This window comes from Salvelinus alpinus, chromosome 29, assembly GCF_045679555.1.
Source record: "Salvelinus alpinus chromosome 29, SLU_Salpinus.1, whole genome shotgun sequence".
Classification (NCBI taxonomy): Eukaryota; Metazoa; Chordata; class Actinopteri; order Salmoniformes; family Salmonidae; genus Salvelinus; species Salvelinus alpinus.
The window spans coordinates 4,748,564-4,760,443 of record NC_092114.1 but is presented as its reverse complement, the minus strand read 5'-3'; the positions used below and the strand labels follow the sequence as shown (position 1 = coordinate 4,760,443).

The 11,880-nt window shown below is 39.6% G+C and overlaps 1 protein-coding gene across 1 annotated transcript in view; it reads right to left on the bottom strand.

Annotated features, from left to right (window-relative positions):
* azin1b (antizyme inhibitor 1b) overlaps nt 1-11,880 on the bottom strand; it is a 39,834-nt gene continuing 27,954 nt past the window's right edge. Inside the window, exon 12 of the mRNA XM_071375270.1 lies at nt 1-2,644. Coding sequence (XP_071231371.1) covers nt 2,569-2,644 — 76 coding nt within the window. The 3' untranslated portion in view covers nt 1-2,568. The remainder of the gene's footprint in view (nt 2,645-11,880) is intronic.

Below are 11,880 nucleotides of genomic sequence, written 5' to 3'. Positions count from 1 at the left end.
TTTCAGTCCAAAATATGTATTAAATTAATCACTTGCATTACTTTAACAAGCACAATTTACAGTAAAAAATAGGATATGGTCCATTAGTGCCTTAGAAAGTAATTTCCAGTACTTTACTTTTCCAACAAGGGAGACAGTTAAGAGTTCAGTCAGGTCTGGTCTAGCCTGAGTGCCAGTCTGTTTGCGCCAGTCATGCCCACTTCCTTGTCACTCATTGTCATGGCAAACAGCTTGAGATTGACAATGAGCAATGGAAATGGAAAGAGCACAACCAGATATGGGTCCAGCTGTGGTCACCTTATTTAGACATTAAAACTGTACAAGACTCCATGTTAGACCACCATACAGTAAGAGAGGCATGAGAAGCTAGATCCACATAAATATGAAGTCTATTGGTGTACTGCTATGTGCTGTGGCGACAGAGAACAAGGCCTTGTAACACACTTGTGGTTGAAATGTTTATAAAAAAAACTAAATGTTCCAAGTGTGTCCAAGCCTCAAGGCTGATGTTAGTTGTATCTCTAACCCAGCAGAGAAGCTATACAGCATGCTCAGAGTGAAAGCCATGGGCTGTAACGCTGTAGGGGGCTTTGCTGTCCAGAACACTTCCTCGAAAGGAATTCGAACCGAGGACCACTGTCTGCTAGCCTGGTAAAGTTCTGTCTGTACATTAGCAAACAGAACCCAGCTAGTTCTGTTCAGACTGTGGCGTTCCTCTGAGAAGAAATCACTTCAACAAATCCTTCAAATGCCCCTCTCACCAAGTAGGAACGTTAAGATGTCACAATGGAATCCCAGTTATCCACGTAGCGTTCAAACAGACAACAGTATTCCCACCGAAGATATTGCTAAGTAAAACCGCATGTACTTGGGGAAATGTTGGCTGGAGCTCACACGTGCTCCATATTATTTTACAAAATGTAATTAATAAACCCAAATAAAATATGAAACGTAATCAAGAATGGGTTAAAGTTAACATCACTAGACTATGGGATCAAAAGCAAAAAATGTAGTACTGATTTTAAATATTAAACCTGGCGAATCATCTTCTATAGACAAATGCATCATCATGTTGAACAGACAAGTGATTTTTACAAGACTGTCAACAGGTAATCAATATATAATAGAAATGAACCAATTACACATTTATGTAAACTATCTAATGAATAAACCTAGTTAGGAAGCGGGGTTCCATCTACACGGTCATCCATTTTGTTGCATATGTTACTGTTAAACGTGTTGTTTTCTGTCTGACAGAGGAGGGGGACTGAGGAAGAGGAGGAACGAGAAGAAACGGCGATGAATGTGTTTTCTATCTGACTGAGGAAAAGGGGCGAGGAGGAAGAGGAGGGACGAGAAGGAAGAGGGATAAACGTGTTGTTTTCTAGCTGACTGAGGAAAAGGGGCGAGGAGGAAGAGGAGGGACGAGAAGGAAGAGGGATAAACGTGTTGTTTTCTAGCTGACTGAGGAAAAGGGGCGAGGAGGAAGAGGAGGGACGAGAAGGAAGAGGGATAAACGTGTTGTTTTCTATCTGACTGAGGAAAAGGGGCGAGGAGGAAGAGGAGGGACGAGAAGGAAGAGGGATAAACGTGTTGTTTTCTAGCTGACTGAGGAAAAGGGGCGAGGAGGAAGAGGGACGAGAAGGAAGAGGGATAAACGTGTTGTTTTCTAGCTGACTGAGGAAAAGGGGCGAGGAGGAAGAGGAGGGACGAGAAGGAAGAGGGATAAACGTGTTGTTTTCTAGCTGACTGAGGAAAAGGGGCGAGGAGGAAGAGGAGGGACGAGAAGGAAGAGGGATAAACGTGTTGTTTTCTATCTGACTGAGGAAAAGGGGCGAGGAGGAAGAGGAGGGAAGAGAAGGAAGAGGGATAAACGTGTTGTTTTCTAGCTGACTGAGGAAAAGGGGCGAGGAGGAAGAGGAGGGACGAGAAGGAAGAGGGATAAACGTGTTGTTTTCTAGCTGACTGAGGAAAAGGGGCGAGGAGGAAGAGGAGGGACGAGAAGGAAGAGGGATAAACGTGTTGTTTTCTAGCTGACTGAGGAAAAGGGGCGAGGAGGAAGAGGGGTGAGGAGGAGGGACGAGGAGGAAGAGGGATAAACGTGTTGTTTTCTAGCTGACTGAGGAAAAGGGGCGAGGAGGAAGAGGGGTGAGGAGGAGGAGGGACGAGGAGGAAGAGGGATAAACGTGTTGTTTTCTAGCTGACTGAGGAGGGGTGAGGAGGAAGAGGAGGGGTGAGGAGGAGGGGTGAGGAGGAGGAAGGACGAGGAGGAGGGGCGAGGAGGAGGAGGGACGAGGAGGAGGAGGGACGAGGAGGAGGAGGGACGAGGAGGAGGAGGGGCGAGTAGGAAGAGGGATAAAACATTGATCTTTTTCTTTTTTCCAAATCAAATTGAGAATTGAGGTTTGGGTCACCAATAAATCGTTTTCTGTTCCCAGGAAATCACAAGTCTATTTCAACCTTCCTGGAAAGTTGAACACTGCATTTTCCAAGGCTGTTGGAATGTTGACCACTGACAGCCCAGGGAGATCTCTCTCGGATGTCACAACGGAGAGGGACAGAGAGGAGCTATGCTCCGTACAGGACCATGGAGAAGTTCTTCATGATGTTGTCCACAGCGACCCCAGCCTCCTGTATGTTGTACCTGGGGAACACAGAGGAAAATCATTTCACTAATAAAGGTGCAGTGGAATACAATAAACCAGGAATGGGGAATGATGGTATAGCTTCCAACAGTATTTTTCAGTATACAACTTGTCAATGTTTTGATATATGATCTATCACAAACAGTGAAGATGGAAGAAGTGGGTGGACCAATATTTCTTGTACAGCATCACTTCGGTATCTGAACTCCTAGCATGACGGACATCACATTGATATCTAATATAAGTATGGATGCAAATTTCAGTCAATTTTGTTGCCGACTAACCAACCCCCATTAACCGGTTAAACAGGAAATACTATGAACTGACTTTTTCCAATAAAATATTAAACAACATCTCACAGTATTGAACATGCAGCTACTGGAATGAGAATAGAACACATTATTTGCAAACACTTGCCAAAATGCACTTTTTTATTATATTTATTTAACTAGGCAAGTCAGTTAAGAACAAATTCTTATTTACAATGACGGCCTAGGGACAGTGGGTTAACGTTCCAACTATCTGACTAGAGACATAGCCATTAGTTGGTAAGAAAGCTACATTCTAACTATCTGACTAGAGACATAGCCATTAGTTGGTAAGAAAGCTACATTCTAACTATCTGACTAGAGACATAGCCATTAGTTGGTAAGAAAGCTACGTTCTAACTATCTGACTAGAGACATAGCCATTAGTTGGTAAGAAAGCTACATTCTAACTATCTGACTAGAGACATAGCCATTAGTTGGTAAGAAAGCTACGTTCTAACTATCTGACTAGAGACATAGCCATTAGTTGGTAAGAAAGCTACGTTCTAACTATCTGACTAGAGACATAGCCATTAGTTGGTAAGAAAGCTACGTTCTAACTATCTGACTAGAGACATAGCCATTAGTTGGTAAGAAAGCTACGTTCTAACTATCTGACTAGAGACATAGCCATTAGTTGGTAAGAAAGCTACGTTCTAACTATCCGACTAGAGACATAGCCATTAGTTGGTAAGAAAGCTACGTTCTAACTATCTGACTAGAGACATAGCCATTAGTTGGTAAGAAAGCTACGTTCTAACTATCTGACTAGAGACATAGCCATTAGTTGGTAAGAAAGCTACGTTCTAACTATCTGACTAGAGACATAGCCATTAGTTGGTAAGAAAGCTACGTTCTAACTATCCGACTAGAGACATAGCCATTAGTTGGTAAGAAAGCTACGTTCTAACTATCTGACTAGAGACATAGCCATTAGTTGGTAAGAAAGCTACATTCTAACTATCTGACTAGAGACATAGCCATTAGTTGGTAAGAAAGCTACGTTCTAACTATCTGACTAGAGACATAGCCATTAGTTGGTAAGAAAGCTACGTTCTAACTATCTGACTAGAGACATAGCCATTAGTTGGTAAGAAAGCTACGTTCCAACTATCTGACTAGAGACATAGCCATTAGTTGGTAAGAAAGCTACGTTCTAACTATCTGACTAGAGACATAGCCATTAGTGGGTAAGAAAGCTACGTTCCAACTATCTGACTAGAGACATAGCCATTAGTGGGTAAGAAAGCTACGTTCTAACTATCTGACTAGAGACATAGCCATTAGTTGGTAAGAAAGCTACGTTCTAACTATCTGACTAGAGACATAGCCATTAGTTGGTAAGAAAGCTACGTTCTAACTATCTGACTAGAGACATAGCCATTAGTGGGTAAGAAAGCTACGTTCTAACTATCTGACTAGAGACATAGCCATTAGTTGGTAAGAAAGCTACGTTCTAACTATCTGACTAGAGACATAGCCATTAGTTGGTAAGAAAGCTACGTTCTAACTATCTGACTAGAGACATAGCCATTAGTTGGTAAGAAAGCTACGTTCTAACTATCTGACTAGAGACATAGCCATTAGTTGGTAAGAAAGCTACATTCTAACTATCTGACTAGAGACATAGCCATTAGTTGGTAAGAAAGCTACGTTCTAACTATCTGACTAGAGACATAGCCATTAGTTGGTAAGAAAGCTACATTCTAACTATCTGACTAGAGACATAGCCATTAGTTGGTAAGAAAGCTACGTTCTAACTATCTGACTAGAGACATAGCCATTAGTGGGTAAGAAAGCTACATTCTAACTATCTGACTAGAGACATAGCCATTAGTGGGTAAGAAAGCTACATTCTAACTATCTGACTAGAGACATAGCCATTAGTTGGTAAGAAAGCTACGTTCTAACTATCCGACTAGAGACATAGCCATTAGTTGGTAAGAAAGCTACGTTCTAACTATCCGACTAGAGACATAGCCATTAGTTGGTAAGAAAGCTACGTTCTAACTATCTGACTAGAGACATAGCCATTAGTGGGTAAGAAAGCTACGTTCTAACTATCTGACTAGAGACATAGCCATTAGTTGGTAAGAAAGCTACATTCTAACTATCTGACTAGAGACATAGCCATTAGTTGGTAAGAAAGCTACATTCTAACTATCTGACTAGAGACATAGCCATTAGTTGGTAAGAAAGCTACATTCTAACTATCTGACTAGAGACATAGCCATTAGTTGGTAAGAAAGCTACATTCTAACTATCTGACTAGAGACATAGCCATTAGTTGGTAAGAAAGCTACGTTCTAACTATCTGACTAGAGACATAGCCATTAGTTGGTAAGAAAGCTACGTTCTAACTATCTGACTAGAGACATAGCCATTAGTTGGTAAGAAAGCTACGTTCTAACTATCTGACTAGAGACATAGCCATTAGTTGGTAAGAAAGCTACATTCTAACTATCTGACTAGAGACATAGCCATTAGTTGGTAAGAAAGCTACGTTCTAACTACCTGACTAGAGACATAGCCATTAGTTGGTAAGAAAGCTACATTCTAACTATCTGACTAGAGACATAGCCATTAGTTGGTAAGAAAGCTACGTTCTAACTATCTGACTAGAGACATAGCCATTAGTTGGTAAGAAAGCTACGTTCTGACTAGAAACATAGCCATTAGTTGGTAAGAAAGCTACGTTCTAACTATCTGACTAGAGACATAGCCATTAGTTGGTAAGAAAGCTACGTTCTAACTATCTGACTAGAGACATAGCCATTAGTTGGTAAGAAAGCTACGTTCTAACTATCTGACTAGAGACATAGCCATTAGTTGGTAAGAAAGCTACGTTCTAACTATCTGACTAGAGACATAGCCATTAGTTGGTAAGAAAGCTACGTTCTAACTATCTGACTAGAGACATAGCCATTAGTTGGTAAGAAAGCTACGTTCTAACTATCTGACTAGAGACATAGCCATTAGTTGGTAAGAAAGCTACATTCTAACTATCTGACTAGAGACATAGCCATTAGTTGGTAAGAAAGCTACGTTCTGACTAGAGACATAGCCATTAGTTGGTAAGAAAGCTACGTTCTAACTATCTGACTAGAGACATAGCCATTAGTTGGTAAGAAAGCTACATTCTAACTATCTGACTAGAGACATAGACATTAGTTGGTAAGAAAGCTACGTTCTAACTATCTGACTAGAGACATAGCCATTAGTTGGTAAGAAAGCTACGTTCTAACTATCTGACTAGAGACATAGCCATTAGTTGGTAAGAAAGCTACGTTCTAACTATCTGACTAGAGACATAGCCATTAGTTGGTAAGAAAGCTACGTTCTAACTATCTGACTAGAGACATAGCCATTAGTTGGTAAGAAAGCTACGTTCCAACTATCTGACTAGAGACATAGCCATTAGTTGGTAAGAAAGCTACGTTCTAACTATCTGACTAGAGACATAGCCATTAGTTGGTAAGAAAGCTACGTTCTAACTATCTGACTAGAGACATAGCCATTAGTTGGTAAGAAAGCTACGTTCTAACTATCTGACTAGAGACATAGCCATTAGTTGGTAAGAAAGCTACGTTCTAACTATCTGACTAGAGACATAGCCATTAGTTGGTAAGAAAGCTACGTTCTAACTATCTGACTAGAGACATAGCCATTAGTTGGTAAGAAAGCTACGTTCTAACTATCTGACTAGAGACATAGCCATTAGTTGGTAAGAAAGCTACGTTCCAACTATCTGACTAGAGACATAGCCATTAGTTGGTAAGAAAGCTACGTTCTAACTATCTGACTAGAGACATAGCCATTAGTTGGTAAGAAAGCTACGTTCTAACTATCTGACTAGAGACATAGCCATTAGTTGGTAAGAAAGCTACGTTCCAACTATCTGACTAGAGACATAGCCATTAGTTGGTAAGAAAGCTACGTTCTAACTATCTGACTAGAGACATAGCCATTAGTTGGTAAGAAAGCTACGTTCTAACTATCTGACTAGAGACATAGCCATTAGTTGGTAAGAAAGCTACATTCTAACTATCTGACTAGAGACATAGCCATTAGTTGGTAAGAAAGCTACGTTCTAACTATCTGACTAGAGACATAGACATTAGTTGGTAAGAAAGCTACGTTCTAACTATCTGACTAGAGACATAGCCATTAGTTGGTAAGAAAGCTACGTTCTAACTATCTGACTAGAGACATAGCCATTAGTTGGTAAGAAAGCTACGTTCTAACTATCTGACTAGAGACATAGCCATTAGTTGGTAAGAAAGCTACGTTCTAACTATCTGACTAGAGACATAGCCATTAGTTGGTAAGAAAGCTACATTCTAACTATCTGACTAGAGACATAGCCATTAGTTGGTAAGAAAGCTACGTTCTAACTATCTGACTAGAGACATAGCCATTAGTTGGTAAGAAAGCTACGTTCTAACTATCTGACTAGAGACATAGCCATTAGTTGGTAAGAAAGCTACGTTCTAACTATCTGACTAGAGACATAGCCATTAGTTGGTAAGAAAGCTACGTTCTAACTATCTGACTAGAGACATAGCCATTAGTTGGTAAGAAAGCTACGTTCTAACTATCTGACTAGAGACATAGCCATTAGTTGGTAAGAAAGCTACGTTCTAACTATCTGACTAGAGACATAGCCATTAGTTGGTAAGAAAGCTACGTTCTAACTATCTGACTAGAGACATAGCCATTAGTTGGTAAGAAAGCTACGTTCTGACTAGAGACATAGCCATTAGTTGGTAAGAAAGCTACATTCTAACTATCTGACTAGAGACATAGCCATTAGTTGGTAAGAAAGCTACGTTCTAACTATCTGACTAGAGACATAGCCATTAGTTGGTAAGAAAGCTACGTTCTAACTATCTGACTAGAGACATAGCCATTAGTTGGTAAGAAAGCTACGTTCTAACTATCTGACTAGAGACATAGCCATTAGTTGGTAAGAAAGCTACGTTCTAACTATCTGACTAGAGACATAGCCATTAGTTGGTAAGAAAGCTACGTTCTAACTATCTGACTAGAGACATAGCCATTAGTTGGTAAGAAAGCTACATTCTAACTATCTGACTAGAGACATAGCCATTAGTTGGTAAGAAAGCTACGTTCTAACTATCTGACTAGAGACATAGCCATTAGTTGGTAAGAAAGCTACGTTCTAACTATCTGACTAGAGACATAGCCATTAGTTGGTAAGAAAGCTACGTTCTAACTATCTGACTAGAGACATAGCCATTAGTTGGTAAGAAAGCTACGTTCCAACTATCTGACTAGAGACATAGCCATTAGTTGGTAAGAAAGCTACGTTCTAACTATCTGACTAGAGACATAGCCATTAGTTGGTAAGAAAGCTACGTTCTAACTATCTGACTAGAGACATAGCCATTAGTTGGTAAGAAAGCTACGTTCCAACTATCTGACTAGAGACATAGCCATTAGTTGGTAAGAAAGCTACGTTCCAACTATCTGACTAGAGACAGCCATTAGTTGGTAAGAAAGCTACGTTCTAACTATCTGACTAGAGACATAGCCATTAGTTGGTAAGAAAGCTACGTTCTAACTATCTGACTAGAGACATAGCCATTAGTTGGTAAGAAAGCTACATTCTAACTATCTGACTAGAGACATAGCCATTAGTTGGTAAGAAAGCTACGTTCTAACTATCTGACTAGAGACATAGCCATTAGTTGGTAAGAAAGCTACGGTCTAACTATCTGACTAGAGACATAGCCATTAGTTGGTAAGAAAGCTACGTTCTAACTATCTGACTAGAGACATAGCCATTAGTTGGTAAGAAAGCTACATTCTAACTATCTGACTAGAGACATAGCCATTAGTTGGTAAGAAAGCTACGTTCTAACTATCTGACTAGAGACATAGCCATTAGTTGGTAAGAAAGCTACATTCTAACTATCTGACTAGAGACATAGCCATTAGTTGGTAAGAAAGCTACGTTCTAACTATCTGACTAGAGACATAGCCATTAGTGGGTAAGAAAGCTACATTCTAACTATCTGACTAGAGACATAGCCATTAGTGGGTAAGAAAGCTACATTCTAACTATCTGACTAGAGACATAGCCATTAGTTGGTAAGAAAGCTACGTTCTAACTATCCGACTAGAGACATAGCCATTAGTTGGTAAGAAAGCTACGTTCTAACTATCCGACTAGAGACATAGCCATTAGTTGGTAAGAAAGCTACGTTCTAACTATCTGACTAGAGACATAGCCATTAGTGGGTAAGAAAGCTACGTTCTAACTATCTGACTAGAGACATAGCCATTAGTTGGTAAGAAAGCTACATTCTAACTATCTGACTAGAGACATAGCCATTAGTTGGTAAGAAAGCTACATTCTAACTATCTGACTAGAGACATAGCCATTAGTTGGTAAGAAAGCTACATTCTAACTATCTGACTAGAGACATAGCCATTAGTTGGTAAGAAAGCTACATTCTAACTATCTGACTAGAGACATAGCCATTAGTTGGTAAGAAAGCTACGTTCTAACTATCTGACTAGAGACATAGCCATTAGTTGGTAAGAAAGCTACGTTCTAACTATCTGACTAGAGACATAGCCATTAGTTGGTAAGAAAGCTACGTTCTAACTATCTGACTAGAGACATAGCCATTAGTTGGTAAGAAAGCTACATTCTAACTATCTGACTAGAGACATAGCCATTAGTTGGTAAGAAAGCTACGTTCTAACTACCTGACTAGAGACATAGCCATTAGTTGGTAAGAAAGCTACATTCTAACTATCTGACTAGAGACATAGCCATTAGTTGGTAAGAAAGCTACGTTCTAACTATCTGACTAGAGACATAGCCATTAGTTGGTAAGAAAGCTACGTTCTGACTAGAAACATAGCCATTAGTTGGTAAGAAAGCTACGTTCTAACTATCTGACTAGAGACATAGCCATTAGTTGGTAAGAAAGCTACGTTCTAACTATCTGACTAGAGACATAGCCATTAGTTGGTAAGAAAGCTACGTTCTAACTATCTGACTAGAGACATAGCCATTAGTTGGTAAGAAAGCTACGTTCTAACTATCTGACTAGAGACATAGCCATTAGTTGGTAAGAAAGCTACGTTCTAACTATCTGACTAGAGACATAGCCATTAGTTGGTAAGAAAGCTACGTTCTAACTATCTGACTAGAGACATAGCCATTAGTTGGTAAGAAAGCTACATTCTAACTATCTGACTAGAGACATAGCCATTAGTTGGTAAGAAAGCTACGTTCTGACTAGAGACATAGCCATTAGTTGGTAAGAAAGCTACGTTCTAACTATCTGACTAGAGACATAGCCATTAGTTGGTAAGAAAGCTACATTCTAACTATCTGACTAGAGACATAGACATTAGTTGGTAAGAAAGCTACGTTCTAACTATCTGACTAGAGACATAGCCATTAGTTGGTAAGAAAGCTACGTTCTAACTATCTGACTAGAGACATAGCCATTAGTTGGTAAGAAAGCTACGTTCTAACTATCTGACTAGAGACATAGCCATTAGTTGGTAAGAAAGCTACGTTCTAACTATCTGACTAGAGACATAGCCATTAGTTGGTAAGAAAGCTACGTTCCAACTATCTGACTAGAGACATAGCCATTAGTTGGTAAGAAAGCTACGTTCTAACTATCTGACTAGAGACATAGCCATTAGTTGGTAAGAAAGCTACGTTCTAACTATCTGACTAGAGACATAGCCATTAGTTGGTAAGAAAGCTACGTTCTAACTATCTGACTAGAGACATAGCCATTAGTTGGTAAGAAAGCTACGTTCTAACTATCTGACTAGAGACATAGCCATTAGTTGGTAAGAAAGCTACGTTCTAACTATCTGACTAGAGACATAGCCATTAGTTGGTAAGAAAGCTACGTTCTAACTATCTGACTAGAGACATAGCCATTAGTTGGTAAGAAAGCTACGTTCCAACTATCTGACTAGAGACATAGCCATTAGTTGGTAAGAAAGCTACGTTCTAACTATCTGACTAGAGACATAGCCATTAGTTGGTAAGAAAGCTACGTTCTAACTATCTGACTAGAGACATAGCCATTAGTTGGTAAGAAAGCTACGTTCCAACTATCTGACTAGAGACATAGCCATTAGTTGGTAAGAAAGCTACGTTCTAACTATCTGACTAGAGACATAGCCATTAGTTGGTAAGAAAGCTACGTTCTAACTATCTGACTAGAGACATAGCCATTAGTTGGTAAGAAAGCTACATTCTAACTATCTGACTAGAGACATAGCCATTAGTTGGTAAGAAAGCTACGTTCTAACTATCTGACTAGAGACATAGACATTAGTTGGTAAGAAAGCTACGTTCTAACTATCTGACTAGAGACATAGCCATTAGTTGGTAAGAAAGCTACGTTCTAACTATCTGACTAGAGACATAGCCATTAGTTGGTAAGAAAGCTACGTTCTAACTATCTGACTAGAGACATAGCCATTAGTTGGTAAGAAAGCTACGTTCTAACTATCTGACTAGAGACATAGCCATTAGTTGGTAAGAAAGCTACATTCTAACTATCTGACTAGAGACATAGCCATTAGTTGGTAAGAAAGCTACGTTCTAACTATCTGACTAGAGACATAGCCATTAGTTGGTAAGAAAGCTACGTTCTAACTATCTGACTAGAGACATAGCCATTAGTTGGTAAGAAAGCTACGTTCTAACTATCTGACTAGAGACATAGCCATTAGTTGGTAAGAAAGCTACGTTCTAACTATCTGACTAGAGACATAGCCATTAGTTGGTAAGAAAGCTACGTTCTAACTATCTGACTAGAGACATAGCCATTAGTTGGTAAGAAAGCTACGTTCTAACTATCTGACTAGAGACATAGCCATTAGTTGGTAAGAAAGCTACGTTCTAACTATCTGAC